At 50.2% G+C, this 20,840-nt stretch overlaps 1 protein-coding gene across 1 annotated transcript in view; it reads right to left on the bottom strand.

Annotated features, from left to right (window-relative positions):
• PLXNA3 (plexin A3) overlaps positions 1-20,840 on the bottom strand; it is a 142,509-nt gene that overhangs the window by 33,933 nt on the left and 87,736 nt on the right. The window contains 5 exon segments of the mRNA XM_060252484.1: positions 1,894-2,150; positions 6,312-6,454; positions 10,630-10,864; positions 12,108-12,251; positions 16,194-16,433. Coding sequence (XP_060108467.1) covers positions 1,894-2,150; positions 6,312-6,454; positions 10,630-10,864; positions 12,108-12,251; positions 16,194-16,433 — 1,019 coding nt within the window.

The raw sequence follows: 20,840 nt of genomic DNA, 5'->3' as shown, positions 1-20,840 counted from the left end.
TATTTTCTCCATTGGCTGCTCCTCTCTTAGGGAGGAAGGAAAGGAGGCACAGCTTGCTTTGCCAGGCTTTCTCAAACGCACAGCAGAGCTACTGAGCCAAGCCTCTCTTCCTTCTATTGGCTGAGGCTCCTCCCCCTCCTGGTCCCCTGGGGAAGGAAGGAAAGAAAATGAAGTCCCACGTAGGTATCTTTAGCCCAAGTTCTCCAAATGAAGACCTAGGTGTTTTATTTTCTCCGTTTCAATTTCATATGAATTCTCAACAGTGGTTAAGGCTTTTGTTATCTGATGTATCATTCAAGTCACATCCAATTGTATTTTTTGTATCCTGTTCTGCCAAGAGATGATGTTCAAGTCACACCACAACTTGTCTTTTTTTGTTCTGTTTTGTTTCTTATTCTTATGTATCGAGTCCTGGATGTCAAGGAATTATTCTCCTTATCCTTATTCTGAACTCATTCAATGGAGTCACACTACAGAGTCAGAGACTTATTCTCTATTGTCGGGTTTTGGATCATTTTCGTACTTGTGTAATACCGGCAATCCGTGTATTATTGTTTACTGAAGGAAGAAAAGAGCCAGAGCTTCCTTTGTCTTGGTTCTCATGGGAGAAATACAAAGAAAGTACCTTGAAGACCAATGAGTGCTAATGTGTTAAGCATGTTTTTTAAAAGCTTTTTAAAAATATATTTAATTGTGTTCATCTGTGTCCTTTATACAGTTTATATCTCTGCTGCCTGATCTTAAATAGGCACACACATGGCCCAGCCTGACATGGTTCGGCACTACAAGGTTTCATTTATGTCCGATCCGGCCTTCAGAACAAATGAGTTCGACACCCCTGGACTACATGACCCTCGAGATCCCTTCCAACTCTATTATCTCCATTGCCTGAGGAAGGGGGGAGGGAGGCAGAGCTTGCTTTTCCAGGTTCTCTCAATCACACAGTAGAGCTACTGAGCCAAGCCCCTCTCCCTTCTTTTGGCTGAGGCTCCTCCCCCTCCTTGCCCCCCAAGGAGGGAAGGAAAGAGCCGGAGCTTCCTTTGCCCAGTTCCCTTGATCCCGTGGGAGAAATACAATGAAAGGACCTTTAAGACCAGCAAGTGCTAACGTTTTAAGCATATCTAAGTTTTAAAAATATATATATATTTAATTGCTTTGTGCGTATCCTTTATAAAGTTTATATCTCTGCTACCTGATCTTAAATAGGCACACACATGGCCCAGCCCGACATGGCTTGGCCCGACAAGGTCCCATTTATGTCAGATCCAGCCCTCAGAACAAATGAGTTCGACGCCCCTGGACTAGATGACCCTGGAGATCCCTTCCAACTCTATTATCTCCATTGCCTAAGGAAGGGGGGGGGGGGAGGCAGAGCTTGCTTTTCCAGGCTCTCTCAATCACACAGCAGAGCTACTGAGCCAAGCCTCTCTCCCTTCTTTTGGCTGAGGCTCCTCTCCCTCCTGGTCCCCTGGGGAAGGAAGGAAAGAGCCAGAACTTCCTTTTCCCAGTTCCCTGGATCCCGTGGGAGAAATACAAAGAAAGGACCTTTAAGACCAGCAAGTGCTAACGTTTTAAGCATATCTAAGTTTTAAAATATATATATATTTAATTGCTTTTGCGTGCATCCTTTATAAAGTTTATATCTCTGCTATCTGATCTTAAATAGGCACACACATGACCCAGCCCGACAAGGACTTATTTATGTCAGATCCGGCCCTCATAACAAATGAGTTCGACGCCCTTGGGCGAGATGACCCTGGAGATCCCTTCCAACTCTATGATTCTATACCTCCCAGGCAGGCAAGCAAGCACAGGTGCACACACGAATACTTTTTTAAAAAATTATTTTAAAATGGCCGCACGAAGGGGTGGGGCGGGGAGGAGGCCTCTCACCGGCGGAGCAGGAGCTTGGGGTGGGCCCGGTTCTGCAGGTTCTTCTCGATGAGGTCTGCCAGCAGCTGCTTGAGGACCCCGGTGGCGTAGTCCAGCCTGCCCTGCAGAGCCACCATCGTCAGGGAGGCGACGGCCCCTCGGTCCCGCATGGAGAAGCCCCGCTGGTTCTCCAGCGTGTGGATGAAGGTCAGCAGGAAGGGCCGCGTGTGCAGCAGCTGCCCAAAGAGGCGCAGCCCTTTCTCCGTGCTCGGGGGCGTCTGCAAGGGCGACAGAAAGTACGCGGTTAACTGGGTCAGCCTAGCGGGGGATGCGGACAGAGTTCACGCAGGGCAGACGCATGATGTATCCTCTGCGAGAGCCTAGCTCAGGGGTGGGGAACCCTTTTTCTGCCGAGGGCCGCAGGGATATTTATAACATCATTCGCGGGCCATAAAAAATTATCAACTTAAAAAACAGTGCTCTGCTGAGGGAGAATGATTCAGGCCAGCAAAATTAATGCAAATAATTGTTTTTCTATTTGAAGTCATGTGGGGAGAGCCTCATCTGGCACACACCCCATCCCCCACACCTGGCCCGCTGCCCTAGGCGAATGCATCGGTCCAGGGCTTTTTTGTAGAAAAAGCCCAGCAGGAACTCAGCAGCATATTAGACCACATCCCCTGATATTAGCATATTAGGTCACACACTCATTAGCATATTAGGCCACACCTTCTGGGATCATCAAGTGCAAACTGAACTGTGGTAAGTCTTTTCCAGGCCCTGCATCAATTCTGGCCGGCCAGCCAGGCCCCAGGGAGGCTGCCGCACAGTACATCTGGACCCTGTGATCCCTGCCTGGCCCTGGGGAGGCTGCCACATGGCTCGGTTTGGCCCAGCAATCCCCGAGGGCCATGTGGCATATACGGCCCTTGGGACGGAGGTTCCCCACCCCTGGCCTAACTCCCTGACACCCAGAGGGGCAGTGACCTGCTGTTGCGGGGGGGGGGGGGGTCAAGTTTGGCATCTTCCTGGTTAGGGTTGTCAATCCCCAGGTGGGCAGGGGAATCCAAAGCACAAGGCTTCCATGAGAAACCAGCCTCAATAAGAACAAACAATCCAAGAAATTATATCAAACAATACCTGTTTGCCGCTGCCCGGCTGCTATTAGGGCTTCCTAGATGGGAGCACATCCAGCCGGGGCTGCTGGGATTGCACCGGCTGCCAATAATATACCGAGTTCGGTACAAGGTGCTGGTTGTTACCTTTAAAGCCCTATATGGCCTAGGATCTGCCTACCTTAGGGACCGTCTCTCCCCACATGTTCCCCAGAGAGTGCTGAGATCGAGTTCTCAAAACCTGCTTGCAATCCCCGGGCCAAAGGAGGCCTGACTTAAGTCGACCAGAGACAGGGCCTTTTCAATCACAGCCCCTTGCTGGTGGAACCAGCTACCGGAAGAGGTGAGGGCCTTGCAGGACCTTGGGCAGTTCCGCAGGGCCTGTAAGACAGTCCTCTTCCAGTTGGCATACAACTGATCGGTACTTGAACATTTCGAATAGAAGGCTGTAGTATGGTACTTTGGTAAATGGCTTTGATTTACTGTTTTACTGTTTTACTGGCTTATTGTTTTAAATGTTATAAACTGATGTATTTTAAAACTTATTCCTATGTTAGAACTTTTGTGTTGTGAGCCGCTTTGGTGGGAAGGGAGGGATATAAATTGAATAAAATGAAATGAAAATGAAATGAAATGTTCCGCCAGGTTTTTGGATGAGGCAGTGGGCATTATCTATTTGATCGGTCGGCCTTCCCCTACTGCACTCTTTTGTGGTACTATTTTTGGGCTAGTCTGCAGTTCCAATCTGCCATTCTGTAGTACCATCTCGCTACATTATTCTGTGACCTCATCCTGCCGGACCATCCTGTTGAACTTTACTAAATGCTGAAATTGGTTTTATTATGAAGTTGTACTTTTACTGCAATTTTATTACTATTTTGATGTATTCTGCTCTGAGCCCCCAAATGGGGGAATGGGCGGAATATACATAAACTAATAACAACAACAATGCATTATAAGTTTCAGAAAAGTGAACTCCATCTGCCTTTTATACAAATGCAAGGAACGTATTTGCCAGGAAACCAGTTTAGTTTCTTCCATGCAACTCAATGCCAACTTGTATCAGGAAAACCCAGGAAAGGAAAGGTCCCCTGTGCAAGCACCAGTCGTTTCCGACTCTGGGGTGATGCTGCTTTCACAGCATTTTCACAGCAGACTTTTTACGGGGTGGTTTGCCATTGCCTTCCCCAGTCATCTACACTTTCCTCCCAGCAAGCAGGGTACTCATTTTACCGACCTCGGAAGGATGGGAGGCTGAGTCAACCTGGAGCCGGCTTCCGCTGGGATCGAACTCAGGTCGTGAGCAGAGGGCTCCGACTGCAGTACTGCAGCTTTACCACTCTACGCCACGGGGATCTTAAAAGGTAAAGGTAGTCCCCTGCACAAGAACCAGTTGTTTCTGGCTCTAGGGTGACATTGCTTTCACAACGTTTTCACAGCAGACTTTTTACGGGGTGGTTTGCCATTGCCTTCCCCAGTCATCTGCACTTTCCCCCCAGCAAGCTGGGTCCTTGTTTGACCCACCTCAGAAGGATGGAAGGCTGAGTCAGCCTGGAGACGGCTACCTGAACCATTTCCCGCTGGGATCGAACTCAGGTTGTGAGCAGAGGGCTCCGACTGCAGTACTGCAGCTTTACCAGTCTGTGCCAGCCTTCCATCCTTCCGAGGTTGGAATCCACTTTGTGCCACAGTTGCTGACTGGGTGGCCTGGGGCCTTTCATGCATTCTCGGCCTTTAAAGGATTGCTGGCTTACGGGAGAGGCAGCAGCTTTTATCATCCAAAGAAGAAAATGTAAGGCAGCCTCTACCAAAAAAAAGTTAGGGTTGCCAATCCCCAGATGGGGGCAGGGAATCTTCCAGTTTGGAGATCCTCTCCCCGGCTTTAGGGTCATCAGAAAGCGGAGGGGGGTGCGAGGGAAATGCCTGCTGGGTACTCCATTATTCCCTATGGAGACTGATTCCCATAGGGGATAATGGAGAATTGATGTGCAGGTATCTGGGGCCCTGGGGGACCTGCTTTTTGAGGTAGAGGCACCCAATTTGCAGCACAGCATCCAATGCCTCTCCCCAAAACACTCTCCAAGTTTCAGAAGGATTGGACCAGGGGGGTCCCATTCTATGAGCCTCCAAAGAAGGTGCCCCTATCCTTCATTATTTCCAATGGAGAGAAGGCATTTAAAAGGGGCGCGGTCCCTTTGAATGTGATGGCCAGAGCTCCCTTTGGAGTTCAATGATGCTTGTCACTCCCTTGCTCCTGGCTCCACCCCCAATGTTTCCTGGCTCCACCCCCAATGTCTCCTGGCTCCACCCCCAAAATCCCCAGATATTTCTTAAATTGGACTTGGCAACCGTAACTGGCGGGGGATGTGGGGGTAGGGTTTCCAGATCCAGGTAGGGAAACTCCTGGTGATTAAGGAGTGCCGCTTGGAGAGGACAGCGACCTCAGGGATGTACAATGCCACAAAGTCCACCCTCCAAAGCATTCGTTGTCTCCAGGGGAACTGGTCTCTGTAGCCTGGATATGAGCTGGAATTCTGGGGGATCCCCAGGTCCCACCTGGAGGCTGGCATCCCTAGCGCATGGGAGAAGAGAGAGTACCAAAGAGGGGAGGAGGGGTGATACTAGAGACCTAGGAATAGCCAAAAACTGTAACTTGCAGGACTTAGAATTCCTCTGGAACTAGGGTTGCCAATCCCCAGGTGGGAGCAGGGGATCCCCCAGTTTGGAGGCCCTCCCCCTGCTTCAGGATCTTCAGAAAGCAGGGTTGGGGGGGGGAGGGAAATGACTGCTGGGCACTCCATGATTCCCTATGGAGACCAATTCCCATAGGGTATAATGGAGAATAGATCCACAGGTATCTGGGGGGCTGTTTTTTTGAGGTAGAGGCAGCAAATTTGCAGCATAGCATCCAGTGCCTCTCCTCAAAAGTCCCTCCAGGTTTTAAAAAGATTGACCCAGGGGGTCCCATTCTATGAGCCCCCAAAGAAGGTGCCCTATCCTTCATTCTTTCCAATGGAGGGAAGGCATTGAAAAGGCGTGCAGTCCCTTTAAATGTGATGACCAGAACTCCCTTCCAAGTTCAATGAGGCTTGCCACACCCTTGCTCCTGGCTCCACCCCCATGCCTCCTGGCTCCACCCCCAAAGTCTCCTGGCTCCACCCCCAAAGCCCCCAGATATTTCTCGAATTGGACTTGGCAACCCTATCTGGAACGCCTGTTGTCATCAAATGCAAGCTTCTGAAGCATCTTCCAATCGCTCGTCTTCCCTTCTCCCGAAGCGCAAAGCAACGCTCTCTGCCAGGCTTTGTGCCCACACACACTCACACTGGTCTCCTGGAGAGCTGGGTGGTCATCGACACCTGGGAAGAGCACACGCCTGGCGTACGTTCGATAGTCCAGGAAGGGGATCTTCACGCCGTCCATGTTGTTCGTCAGCTCGTTGATGTCGGTCTGAAGCTCGGCAAAAGCTGGAGAAGGAAGGAAGGCTCTCAGAAACCTCGGCGTGCTCTGGGACAGGTGAAGCGTAAGGAATCAAAAAAATTAAGCATACGCGCACACCGACACTCCCTCCAGTTTGGTGTAAGAGCCAGTTTGGTGAAGCGTGCAGACACTTATCTGGGAGAACTGGGTTTGATTCCCCACTCCTCCACTTGCAGCTGCTGGAATGGCCTTGGGTCAGCCAGAGCTCTTGCAGGGCTGTCCTTAAAAGGGCAGTTTCTGTCAGAGCTCTCTCAGCCCCACCCACCTCACAGGGTGTCTGTTATGTGTGTGGGGAGGGGGGAAGGTAAAGGAGATCATGACCGCTCTGAGACTGAGATTCAGAGTATAGGACGGGATATAAATCCAATTTCTTCTTCCAAGCCAGGGGTGGCCAACCTGTGGCTCGGAAGCCACCTGTGACTCTTCCTCACATATTGTGTGGATCTTGAAGCCCCCACCACTCTGTCACCCAGCTTGGAGAAGGCATCTCCCTCTTTAAATCGCTTCTCCAAGCTGAGCCAGCCAGCAGCTGGAAGAATGGGTTTAAAGTTGCTTTCTTTCCACCTTCCCCTCCCCCCATCTATTTGCCTTCCTTCCAGCTCTCAATCATCTGATGTTCATGCCTTGCGGCTCTCAAACGTCTGATGTTTATTCTCTGTGGCTCTTACGTTAAGCAAGTTTGGCCACCCCTGCTCTAAGCTGTGGAGCCTTGTGAGCAAAAATTCGACTTTCTGAGCTGCTGGCATCAAAGTTGTGAGTGAGCGATTTGGCGGCTGCATAAATGGGTGGGCTTCTGGGGCCATCCTTCCTGAGCAGAGACAAAAATGTGTGAGCTGGAGGCTACAAAACTGTGATCTAGCTCACACTAACTCAGCTTAGAGGGAACACTGCAAACTCATATGCCTGGCCCCTTCCCCCAAAAGAACATGATGATGATATTGGATTTATATCCCGCCCTCCACTCCGAATCTCAGAGTGGCTCACAATCTTCTTTAACTTCCTCCCCCACAACAGATATCCTGTGATGTGGGTGGGGCTGAGAGAGCTCTTACAGCAGCTGCCCTTTCAAGGACAACTCTGCAACAGCTATGGCTAACCCAAGGCCAGTCCAGCAGCTGCAAGTGGAGGAGTGGAGAATCAAACCCTGTGAGGTAGGTGGGGCTGAGAGAGCTCTTACAGCAGCTGCCCTTTCAAGGACAACTCTGCGAGAGCTATGGCTAACCCAAGGCCATTCCAGCAGCTGCAAGTGGAGGAGTGGAGAATCAAACCCTGTGAGGTAGGGGGGGCTGTTACAGCAGCTGCCCTTTCAAGGACAACTCTGCAGGAGCTATAGCAGACCAAAGGCCATTCCAGCTGCTGCAAGTGGAGGAGTGGAGAATCAAACTTGTGAGGTAGGTGGGGCTGAGAGAGCTCTTACAGCAGCTGCCCTTTCAAAGACAAATCGGTGAGAGCTATGGCTAACCCAAGGCCATTCCAGCAGGTGCAAGTGGAGGAGGGGGGAATCAAACCCGGTATTTCCAGATAAGAGTCTGCACACTTCACCACTACACCAAACTGGCTCTTAGGTCACGCTGGGTGCAAAAGAGCAGCTCTTCTATGGAGCAACTGGCGTTCAGTCGACACATGGCTTGCCCCACTTGATAACTGCATGTGCACGTAGTTTGGCAGGTCGCACGGACATGTGGCTGACACGTGCCGGGAACCTCAGCCAAACGCAGCTCGCTCTAAGGGAATCCAGTTTCTCGAGAATCCCTTTTTGTCATTCGATGCTCTAATTCTGCACAGCTGCAGCCGTGTCAGATTCCTAAATTGGCCACATTTACTTGAAGCCCGACAACCAGTTAGCGGAATAAAGCATACTATCTGTTACGGGAAACGGCAGCGTTTCTGTCCTGCTGAGAAAAGAGGGATTCCTTGCTCTGGAACTGGACCTAGCGCAAGCATACAACAGCCGAACGGCTCGTGGCTTAAGAAGGCCAGAATAATCACAGTAAGGGACAGTTTTACTCCCTAGGGCTGTGACCAGGCCGATGCGAGGCCACTTCAGCGGCTCAAAGAGGAGGCCGACAAAAAGCAAACCAAAACCCAGATTTGGACCACCCTAAAGACCAGTGAGGTTTGGGGGGTATGTTTAGCGAATCACTCTTATTCGTCTGGAAAAGGGGTTGTTTTGTAGAAAAATAGGGGGCGGAGCTCGTTAGCGTAACTCATAAGCATATGCCCGCCCCCCCAGCCAAAAGCAACCCAATGCAAGAAAGGAGAGCCCCGGATGAGTGAGGCCTGTTTGGGCTGGCTAGAGATCCGGCTAGCCCAAGCAGGCCTCGCTCACCTGGGGCTCTCCTGGGCTGCCCCCCCACCCCCAAAGTCAAAAGGCCAGCAAGACACCCGCTGCCCAAAATCACATAAGAAGTGGAGAAAAGGTGGCGCAGGCTTCTCCAGAAGTTAATGAGGGCTGCTGGGGGTGTGCTCCTGCTGAATCTGAGGCCTGGAACAGGGGTGGCCAAACTGCGGCTCGGGAGCCACATGTGGCTCTTTCGCACATATTGTGTGGCTCTTGAAGCCCCCTCACCTCATCCGCTGGCTTGGAGAAGGCATTTCTCTCTTTAAATCACCTCCAAGCCAAGCCAGCCACTGATTTGGAGAATGCATTTAAAATTAAAGTTGCTTTCTTTCCACCTCTCTCTCCCCCAATCTATTTTCCTTCCTTCCTTCCGGCTCAAACATCTGATGTTCACGTCTTGCAGCTCTCAAACCTCTGACATTTATTCTATGTGGCTCTTACATTAAGAAAGTTTGGCCACCTCTGCCTGGTCTGAAAGGTGCTACTGCTGACCCAATGAGCTGCCCTGTGAAAGTAAAAGAAATATACTAAAGCGCCAAAGAAGCGTTTTACTGAGAACCATGGTGAGAACCAGAGAGGATTGTGAGGCACTCCAAAGGGATCTGTTGAGGCTGGGTGAGTGGGCGTCAATGTGGCAGATGAGGTTCAATGTGGCCAAGTGCAAAGTAATGCACATTGGGGCCAAGAATCCCAGTAACAAATACAAGTTGATGGGGTGTGAACTGGCAGAGACTGACCAAGAAAGAGATCTTGGGGTCGTGGTAGATAACCCACTGAAAATGTCAAGACAGTGTGCGATTGCAATAAAAAAGGCCAACGCCATGCTGGGAATTATTAGGAAGGGAATTGAAAACAAATCAGCCAGTATCATAATGCCCCTGTATAAATCGATGGTGTGGTTTCATTTGGAATACTGTGTGCAATTCTGGTCACCACACCTCAAAAAGGATATTATAGCATTGGAAAAAGTGCAGAAAAGGGCAACTAGAATGATTAAAGGTTTGGAACACTTTGCCTATGAAGAAAGGTTAAAACGCTTGGGGCTCTTTGGCTTGGAGAAATGTCGACTGCGGGGTGTCATGATAGAGGTTTACAAGATTATGCATGGGATGGAGAGGGTAGAGAGAAGTACTTTTCTCCCTTTCTCACAATACAAGAACTCGTGGGAATTCAATGAAATTGCTTAGCAGTCAGGTTAAAACGGATAAAAGAAAGTCCTTCTTCACCCAAAGGGTGATTAACATGTGGAATTCATTGCCACAGGAGGTGGTGGCGACTACAAGCATAGCCAGCTTCAAGAAGGGATTGGATAAAAATATGGAGCAGAGGTCCATCAGTGGCTTTTAGCCACAGTGTGTGTGTGTGTGTGTATATATATTTTGGCCACTGTGTGACACAGAGTGTTGGACTGGATGGGCCATTGGCTTGATCCAACATGGCTTCTCTTATGTTCTTATGTACTGCTTATATACGCGGAAGCCACATCCTTTCTTATTGCTTTGTTCACTTCTCACAGGCATCTAGGACAGCATGATGCAGTGACTGGAGTGCTGGGCTAGAATCTCAGAGACCCAGGTTCGAATCCCTGCTTTGCCACAGAAAGTGATTATTCGGTAATATTCAATCGTATTTGGCTATACTAATAAAATATACCTGACCTTCCTTACAGGGTGGCTGTTGAAATGGTAAAAGCATGCAGGAGGAAAGGTTTTGCCAGCCATTTTGAGTCTCCAATGGGGAGACAAGCAGGATGTAGAAGTATCTTAGAATAAATTAATGAACAATAAAAAAGCCAACATACCCCCCCCCCCCTCTCCGTACCTTCCTTGCACTCCAGGGCCACGCGGGATTCCAGGTTGTCCATCTGCAGCTGCAGGCGTTTCAGCGTCCGGTCGGCGTCCCGCGTCTTCCGCTTGTAGGCCACCAGCACCCCGATAATAGCCCCCAGAAGCAAGCTACCTCCAGCCCCCAACCCGACCAGAGCTGGGAGAGGGAGGGCTGCCTCGGGGTATATATGCAGAGTCCCCGGGGAGAAGGCGAGCCCCCCGACCAAGATCTGCAAAGAGAAGAAGGGAAAGAGGTGAAGACCCGCCATATCGCCACTGAAGACAGCCCTGATGGATGAACCCAAGAGCCCATCGTTCACTTCTGACAGCAGGCAGTCAGACGCTAGGTGGGAAAAGGACAACAATGTTCCTAACTGGGCTAGATGGTTGCCCTGGATGCCGGCCCGGTGCTAGGGGGTTCTAGTACCCCAGGCCGAAACCTGTGCCCCCCCTGGAAGGAAGGAAGGAAGGAAGGAAGGAAGGAAGGAAGGAAGGAAGGAAGGAAGGAAGGAAGGAAGGAAGGAAGGAAGGAAGGAAGGAAGGAAGGAAGGAAGGAAGGAAGGAAGGAAGGAAGATAGATAAGTAGATTGGGGGAGGTGAGGTAGAAAGGAAGCAACTTTAACTTTAAATGCACTCTTTAAATACCAGCTGGCTTGGCTTGGAGAAGTGATTGAAAGAGACAAATGGCCTCTCCAAGCCAGCCAATGAGGCGGTGGGGGCTTCAAGAGCCAAGGAAGGAAGATGGGAGGGAGACATGGAAAGGAAGCAATTTTAACTTTAAATGCACTCTTTAAATACCAGCTGGCTTGGCTTGGAGAATGACTGAAAGAGACAAATGCCCTCTCCAAGCCAGCCAATGAGGCGGTGGGGGCTTCAAGAGCCAAGGAAGGAAGGAAGGAAGATGGGAGGGAGACATGGAAAGGAAGCAACTTTAACTTTAACTGCACTCTTTAAATACCAGCTGGCTTGGCTTGGAGAATGACTGAAAGAGACAAATGCCTTTTCCAAGCCAGCCAATGAGGCGGTGGGGGCTTCAAGAGCCAAGGAAGGAAGGAAGGAAGATGGGAGGGAGACATGGAAAGGAAGCAACTTTAACTTTAAATGCCCTCTTTAAATACCAGCTGGCTTGGAGAAGTTATTGAAAGCGACAAATGCCTTTTCCAAGCCAGCCAACAAGGCGGTAGGGGCTTCGAGAGCCAAGGAAGGAAGAAAGGTGGGAGGGAGACATGGAAAGGAAGCAACTTTAACTTTAAATGCCCTCCTTAAATACCAGTTGGCTTGGCTTGGAGAATGATTTAAAGAGAGAAGTGCCTTCTCCAAGATGGCTGGCAGGCGGTGGGGGCTTCAAGAGTCGCACAATGTGGGTGGAAGCCCCACACGCGGCTCTGGAGCCACGGTCTGGCCACCCCTGGTATAGGCAGAGTCATCCTGTCTTTACGATCGCGGCTCTTTCCCTTCCTGAGTCAAACATACCGTGACAGGCTGTTCCCCTGTTTGGCTTGGTGAGTCGCACAGCAGCTGAGTCTCTGAGACCGTGAGGGTGCAGGGCTCCCCACCAATCAGAACTGTGTAGTTGAGCCGTGAGCTGCCCGAGACTGCTGGGATCAGGTTCCTACCCTGAGAGACAGGAGAGATGAGAAAATGTCACTTTATTCTTCATAAAACAGACTGTAAAGCCCGACAATTTACTGGACTTAAGTCAGGCGGCTAGATCTAATAAAGATGGTCAGTAAAATGCGATAAGCAAGGGTGAAATTCTAACAGGAGCCCCTTTGCATATTAGGCCACACACCCCTGATGGAGCCAATCCTCCAAGAGCTTACAAGGTTCTTTTTTGTAAGCTCTTGGAGGATTGACTACATCAGGGGTGTGTGGCCCAGGGGTGGAATTCTAGCAGGAGCTCCTTTGCGTATTAGGCCACACACCACTGATGGAGCCAATCCTCTGAGAGTTTACAAGGCTCTTTTTTGTGAACTCTTGGGAGGATTGGCTGCATCAGGGGTGTGTGGCCTAATACGCAAAGGAGCTCCTGCTAGAATTCCACCCCTGGAGAGAAGTAGAGACGCACAATTCAGATTCAGAAGTTTAAGGATGGAACTAATAGCTTTAAAATATGATGTTTAATAGTTCGACAACATATAATATAGATTTAAAACTTAATTTAAATATTACAAAGCCCGCTATCAGGACTAGATCAGTCCTCCAAACTCATCCAATCAGGATAGGTCGTGAAGTCTTATTGTTGCCCACGCAGCGGACTTTTGCAGCCCTCTTGTTAGACCTCGAAAGGAGATTAACGATAATCCACAAAATGGGATGGAAAGGCTGCCGTAAATGGAGCTAATGAAGGCGAGTTGGCTTAAGTCAGGCGGCTAGATCTAATAGAGATGGTCAGCTAATGAAGGCCGGATGGCTTGGCTTGGAGAGGTGATTTAAAGAGAGAACTGCCTTCTCCAAGTTGGCAGATGGAGCAGTGGGGCCTTCAAGAGCCACACAATATGTGTGAAAGAGCCACAGTGTGGCTCCCAAGCCGCAGTTTGGCCAACCCTGCTCTTGTCTGCCTCTAAAATGCTTCTGGATTCGAACCTAACAGTTCTACTGCAGACCGACCACGGCTAACCTCTGAAACATTTTCCGCAAGTGTTTGACTTCTCCTTGAACGCACTGTTCTGAGTCTGCGGGCGGGGCCTCACAAAAAAGGGAAAGGCGGCCCCAAAATGTCACAAAACCATGCAGATCCTCTTGTTCGAAAGGCATGAAAACAGAGGCACTAAATTGCAGACGGCGACATCCTTTATGTAAATAAAACAGAACAACTTCTAGACATCACGCTGAAGGCTTGTGTGTTAAGCTCAACCCCCCCGCCTCCGAAACGACGACTAGAGTTCGGGGGCACATAAATATTTTAAGCCACTCAGGGAATGCAACTGTTATGTATAATTATGTATTCGGTTTGTTTTGTGACACCAGGGATTAAAAAGCATTCATTAACAGCTACGCTTTTAAGAGAAAGGCTCCTCCCCCATCTTGGGTGCTGTGCAACGGGAATGAATGAAGGCGTAAAGGGAATGAACGAGGGCGTAAAGGAAATGAATGAAGGCGTAAAGGGAATGAACGAAGGCATAAAGGGAATGAATGAAGGCGTAAAGGGAATGAACGAAGGCATAAAGGGAATGAATGAAGGTGTAAAGGGAATGAACGAAGGCATAAAGGAAATGAATGAAGGCGTAAAGGGAATGAACGAAGGCATAAAGGGAATGAATGAAGGCGTAAAGGGAATGAACGAAGGCATAAAGGGAATGAATGAAGGCGTAAAGGGAATGAACGAAGTTGTAAAGGGAATGAACGAAGGCATAAAGGGAATGAACACAGCCGGGCATGTTACGGTGATGATGCAGGTACAGGAATTTGCCTGATCCACCACCAGTGAAAAAGAAGACTGCAGATTTATACCCCACCCTACTCTCTGAATCAGAGTCAGTCTCAGAGTGGCTTACAATCTCCTTTATCTCCTTCCTCCACAACAGACACTCTGCGAGGTGGGTGGGGCTGAGATGGCTCTCACGGCAGCTGCCCTTTCAAGGACAATTCCTGCGATAGCTATGGCTGACCCAAGGCCATTCCAGCAGCTGCAAGTGGAGGAGTGGGGGATCAAACCTGGTTCTCCCAGATAAGAGTCCACGCACTTCACCACTACACCAAAGATTTAATGCTTTCTCCAAGTTGGGAGGAGGGGGGCCTTGAGAGCCACACAACATGTGCGAAAGAGCCCCATGTGGCTCCCGAGCCACAGTTTGGCCACCCCGGTCCTAGTCAGTCCCGACTCGTTCATTATAATCACCACTGTACTTAATAGTAAAAGGCTGACTCACGCCTACTGTGGAAGCAGGGAAGCCCGGACCCCCCTAGACAAGACAAGGGCCATGATGTACTCGGGGGCTCCCCAGATGTGCAGAAAACAACTCCTGCGCCCCCCCCTGCAGCTTTGTCAATGTGGTGGAAAGGGTGAGTGGGGGCTCCCTCACCTCCCTACGCTGTTGTGAGCTTGGCATCTTCCAGCTTCAGGAAGGGGCAGACAGTAGTCTAATTCAGAGGTCGCGCGGGACGACAGAAGTGAGGTCCTGCACTTCTCTCAAAGGGTGCAACCAGCGGATCAGCTGAAGATGAAATATCACTCCAAGGCACCCAGGGTTCCCAATCCCCAGGTGGGACTATAAATAAACCACTGCGTTTTTATGTTGCAAATAAATGCTTAAGCAATTTCCTTCATAAGTTCTTTCACGCCGCTCTTGTGAGGTAGTACCTTTCAAAATCAGAATGTTAGACAGCACCACGCTTGTATATGATTCCTCCTGCGCGGCGGCACCTGTCAGACTTTGGTCTGCTCCCCATAGGAGGAATCATATACAAGCGTGGCGCTGTCTACGTCTTTCAAGCAAAGGAGGGCTGAGACAGTGGACTATAAGGTACTACCTTACAAGAGCGATGTGAAATAACATTCTGACTTTGAAATAACTTTTTGATTTGTCTATGGACGTCGAATGAATTTTGGTTTGTGATGATAATAATAATGATTGCATCATTATGAAAGAAATTGCTTAAGCAGTGGTTTATTTATAGTGTTTGCTAATCAGTACACTGCAGTTTCCGGTTTGCCCAATCCCCAGGTGGGGGCAGGGGATATCCCGGGTTGGAGGCCCTCCCCCTGCTTCAGGGTCATCAGAAAGCAGGCGTTGGCGGGGGGGAAGTCTGCTGTGCACTCCATTATTCCCTACGGAGATCAATTCCCACAGGGTATACTGGAGAACTGATCTGCAGGTATCTGGGGCTCGGCAGGCTGTTTGTTGAGCTAGAGGGACCAAATTTGCAGCTAGCATCCAATGCCTCTCCTCGAAAGACTCTCCAAGTTTAACAAATGTTGGACCAGGGGGTGCCCCTATCCTTCATTATTTCCACTGAAGGGAGATCATTTAAAAGGTGTGCAGTCCCTTTCGTTCTTAACAATTTAATAATAACGTATGGTTACAATAATTAATTGTCTCTTTTCTATGCTAACCCATATGATATTTCAACCCCTCCTCCCTCCAATTTTTGACTTCCCCGAAGTTATAAATTTAAATTATATTGCAAAGGTACCACTAACCAATCAAAGGTACCACTAACCAATCAAAGTCCAATATTTTTCTTCTCTCATTAATACTAATAAATTGTCCAATAACTTTATATTCCATTCTTTCTCCATATATCCTTTAAATTTCTTCCACTCCTTTTCCACTCCCTTTCGATGTGATGGCCAGAACTCCCTCTGCAGTTCAATTATTCTTGTCAGGCCCTTGCTACTGGCTCCACCCCCAATGTCTCCAGGCTCCACCCCCAAAGTCTCTGGGCTCCACCCCCAACGTCCCCAAATATTTCTTGAATTGGACCTGGCAACCCTAAAGACACCAAGGGAAGAATCTTCCCAGAACGAGACTGTGACCTTGATTAGAAGTGAACTGTGACATCTTTGACTCACAATGACCTTTGAAACGCCCCCCGCAGCCCATACAGCTCCAGTACCTTGAGGACTACGTGGGATCCAGGCTTAATTTCCAGGATGCCGCTGGGACCGAATGGCTCAAAACTGGGATCGGGGTAGTAGGTGAAAGCCGAGCGGTTGAGGGTGCGCACGGCAGCCACGTCGTCCAAGAGGAAACCGAACTCATCAGGGTTAGCGCCCCCAAGAGGCAGGGCCTGCTCCCCAGGTACGATGCCTGGGGCCTTGCACAGCATCACGGAGTCATTCAGCACCTGGCAACTCTGTAGGGAGGGGAGAATAGGCATAAGAAAGTGAGAGAGGGGGGCAGAACAATTCTCGGCGTATCACCCCCTTAATATTCTAGAGATCAACTGATCTACAAGGGTGGCTTGGTTTCCATTCACATGGGCATCGCAGAATGCTCTGCACATACTGTAGATTAGGGATGTCGAACATGCAGCCCAGGGGCCGAATCAGCCCACCAGAGGGCTCCAATCAGGCCCGTGAGCAACTGGCTGTCATCTGCTTCTTTCTCCTGCTTCTTGCTTCCTTCTGCATTCCCGCTTGCTTTACCAGGCTTGCTCAATCGCACAGGACCTACACAGCAAAGCTTCCCCTTTGGGGAGGAAGTGGGGGAAGGAGAGCTAGTTTTGCCCGACTCTCTCAATTGCACAGCAGAGCTACTGAGCCAAGCCTCTCTTCCTTCCGTTGGCTGAGTTTCAACAAGCCAGTGAGGTGGATTAGGCTGAATGTGTTTGTCTGCATCCTTTATAGCAATGGTCCCCAACCTTTTTGGCACCAGGGACCGGCGGATGGCCCACCGTGGCCCCAAGGCCGGCAGGGTGAGGGAACTGAATTTGACCTTCCCCCTGCTGAGCCTCGCCGCCGCCCCACCCCGTGGCACCTCCTCCTCCCTCTGTTTTTATGATTTTAAGCCGGGAAAGCACCTTCCAGGCTCTTTAAAAGCTCACACGCTCCCTGCCATCAATCAGCTGATCCACGGGGGAAACCGTGGCAGCAGTGGCAAGTGACCCGCTGCCACTTGTTCAGCGGCTTGTTCAGCGGTTGCTCGCCGCTGCTGCCGTGGGGGGGGGTTGAGCTTTTAAAGAGCCCCGAAGGCGCTTTCCCAGCTTAACATCATAAAAATGGAGGGGGGAGGTTGCGCCACGGGGGGGTGGCGGTGGGGAGGCTGGTGGCCCGGTTGCTGACAGGCCACAGACCGGTACTGGTCCAGGGCCCGGGGGTTGGGGACCCCTGCTTTATAGAGTTTATATCTCCCCTACCTGGCATTACATTTTATGACACACGTGGCCCAGCCCGACAAGGTAAAGATCCGGCCCTCATAACAAATGAGTCCAGCACCCCTGCTCTAGATGCTCTTCCCATGAGTCAGAGACAGGGGTGGAATTCTAGCAGGTGCTCCTTTGCATATTAGGCCACACCGCCCTGATGTAGCCAATCCTCCCGAGAGCTTACAAAAAAAGAGTCTTGTAAGCTCTCAGAGGATTGGCTCCATCAGGGGTGCGTGGTCTAATATGCAAATGAAGATCCCGCGAGAATTCCGCCGCTGGTTAGAGAGCAGAGTCAGATCAGCTGGGGCAAATGACCGGAACCCTTGCAGCAAGCGAAGCGTCAGCCTCCGAAATGTCACTGGAGCGTTTCTCAGACCAAATGGAATGGCCGTAAAACTCATCGGTGTGATTAATACTCACTTGGGTTAGTCGGTGTGATTAATCACTTGGGTTAGTCCTCAACATTTAGATGGACCTTCCCGTATCTATCAAGTTAATACTGTCCTCGCTGACACAGTGCTTTGCGATGCGTTCAAATATGACATTTCCCCTCTTTGCAGTCTTAAACGGCAGTGTCCAATATTTATTTATTTATACTTGTATTATAGGCTTCTATTCCGCCTTCTCCCGTAACCAGGCTCAAGGCGGATCACAGCATAGAATAGCAACAATACAAAGCTATAAAACAGAGTCAAGATACCACAATAAAATTAAACAGTAAAAAAAAAACCCCAATAAATAAAACGCACCATCGGCGAAAAAGGCACAGCATGTCGAGGAGCCAGTTATAAGCCCACATTTAAGTGGTGTCACCCCAATAAGGTACAATGTCACCACGAGGGCACGATGTACCCACAAGGGAGGCCAAATGATGGAATAATACGACGCCCTCTGCCTCAACCATAAACCCGGCGGAACAGCTCCGTCTTGCAGGCCCTACGAAATGGTAGTCGTTCAGGTAGGGCCCGATTCTCCACAGGGAGCTGAATCCACCAGGCAGGGGCCAGGACTGAAAAGGCCCTGGCCCTGATTGAGGCGAGCCAGGCATCCTGGTCAGGAGGTGTTGCATAGCCGATAGCAACGACTTCTGGGGCGTATCTGGGGACACGCTCGATTCAGTAGGGTTATAAGAAGCGATGCTCTCGATTCAGTAGGGTTGCGAGCCTCCAGGTACCACCTGGAGATCTCCCGCTATTACAACTGCCGATGATCGAGCTCAGTCCCCCTGGAGAAAATGGCTGCTTCCGAGGGTGGACTCTACAGCGTTATACCCTGCTGAAACTCCTCCCCTCCCCAAGAAGCTCCTCCTCTCCCCAAACCGCCCTCTCCCCAGGCTCCAACTCAGAGCCAGCGACCCTTGCCTGATTGTCATCTCCCAGAATTACAACCGATTGCCAGGCCACAGGAAACGATAGCTTTGAAGGGTGGGCTTCACAGCGTTGTATCCTGCTGAGGCCCCTCCCCCTCCAAACCCCGCCCTCCTCAGGCTCCACCCCCCCCCAAGATCTCCGGGCGTTTTCCAAGCCAGACGTGGCAACCCTTCCCCGCAACAGAGGTCAAAGTTTCATTTGCGTCTCCAGTTAATTGGGAAGCAGGCTTTTAAAGGAGCAGCTTAATTATTTCTCAAGGCAAACACTTCACAACACCCATTCTCATTTGGCAAGAGGCACACACGCCCTCCTTTCTCTCTCATGGAGAAGAGAGTGGCTTTTCCAAGATGGCTTCTCCTAGGGCCTATAAAAAGGAAAAAGGCAGCCCCCTGGGCAAGCACCAGTCGTTTCCAACTCTGGGGTGACGTTGCTTTCACAGCGTTTTCACGGTAGACTTTTGACGGGGTGGTTTGCCATGGCCTTCCCCAGTCTTTTACACTTCCCCCCCCCAGCAAGCTGGGTCCTCATTTGACCAACCTCGGAAGGATGGAAGGCTGAGTCAACCTCCAGCCGGCTCCTGAAAACCCAGCTTCCGTCGGGGAACGAACTCAGGTCGTGAGCAGAGCTTAGGACTGCAGTGCTGCAGCTTTAACACTCTGCGCCACAGAGCTCTAAAAAGGTAAAGGTAGTCCCCTGTGCAAGCACCAGTCGTTTCCAACTCTGGGGTGACGTTGCTTTCACAGCGTTTTCATGGCAGGCTTTTGGTGGGGTGGTTTGCCATTGCCTTCCCCAGTCATCTACACTTTCCTCCCAGCAAGCTGGGTCCTCATTTTACTGACCTCGGAAGGATGGAAGGCTGAGTCAACCTTGAGCCGGCTACCTGAGCCCAGCTTCCGCTGGGATCAAACTCAGGTCATGAGCAGAGCTTAGGACTGCAGTGCTGCAGCTTTACCACTCTGCGCCACGGGGCTCTTCCTAGGGCATATATGTTAATCTAAAAACCAAAGAACAACACTTAAAAAAAAAGAACTAAGTTTTACATGCATATTTAATTAATCAATTAACACCACCAGCAGCTAAGATTTCTTTAACGGAGTGACAGCTTTTCTTAACATCAAATGTGGGATGATAATGATGGTGATGTTAGATTTATATCCCGCCCTCCACTCCGAATCTCAGAGCGGATCACAATCTCCTTTATCTCCCCCCCCCACCACAACAGACACCCTGTGAGGTGGGTGGGGCTGAGAGATCTCTCCCCAGAAGCTGCCCTTTCAAGGACAGCTCTGCAAGAGCAATGGCTAACCCAAGGCCATTCCACCAGCTGCAAGTGGAAGAGTGGGGGAATCAAACCCTGTGAGGTAGGTGGGGCTGAGAGAACTCTGACAGCAGCTGCCCTTTCAAGGACAACTCTGCGGGAGCTATGGCTGACCCAAGGCCATTCCAGCAGGTGCAAGTGGAGGAGAGGGGAATCAAACCCGGTTCTCCCAGATAAGAATCCGCGCACTTCACCACTACACCAAACTGGCTCCCTATGGTGATCAAAGAGCCCCACTTTGGGGCAGGGTGCTGGCTTTTGCTTTTTTAATTTTTAATTTTGATATGTGTGTGCGCGTGCATGTGTATGTGCATGCTTGCCTGAAGTTCAGACGACATTCAGAGAAGTGGCTTTATACGGCCTGCCTCTGCCTCCTGACTGCTGGTATTCCAAGGAGGTCTCCTTTCCAAGGGCTATCCCTGCTTTGCTTCTGAGATCTGACGTGATTGGGCTTGCCTGGGCTATTCAGGTCAGGGCGCTGGCTTTGGTTTCTGATCGCCCCACTTCTATTTTTCGCAACGGCCCTTCCTTTCTCCTTCCCCCACATGGCACCATTAGCTCCTACTCAGTCCCCGAGATGCTGCCTCTGTGGGTACCACATTGCCTGGCAACGCCTTCTTTAGTGCCTGCCAAGTGTTTTTAGGAAGTGGGTGAGGCCAGGATGGGCTATTGCCCAGCAGGGCTTCTGATTGGCTGTGCTGTTGTTGT

The sequence above is a fragment of the Heteronotia binoei genome, chromosome 13 (genome assembly GCF_032191835.1).
Source record: "Heteronotia binoei isolate CCM8104 ecotype False Entrance Well chromosome 13, APGP_CSIRO_Hbin_v1, whole genome shotgun sequence".
Lineage (NCBI taxonomy): Eukaryota > Metazoa > Chordata > Lepidosauria > Squamata > Gekkonidae > Heteronotia > Heteronotia binoei.
This window is presented reverse-complemented; position numbering and strand designations above follow the sequence as displayed.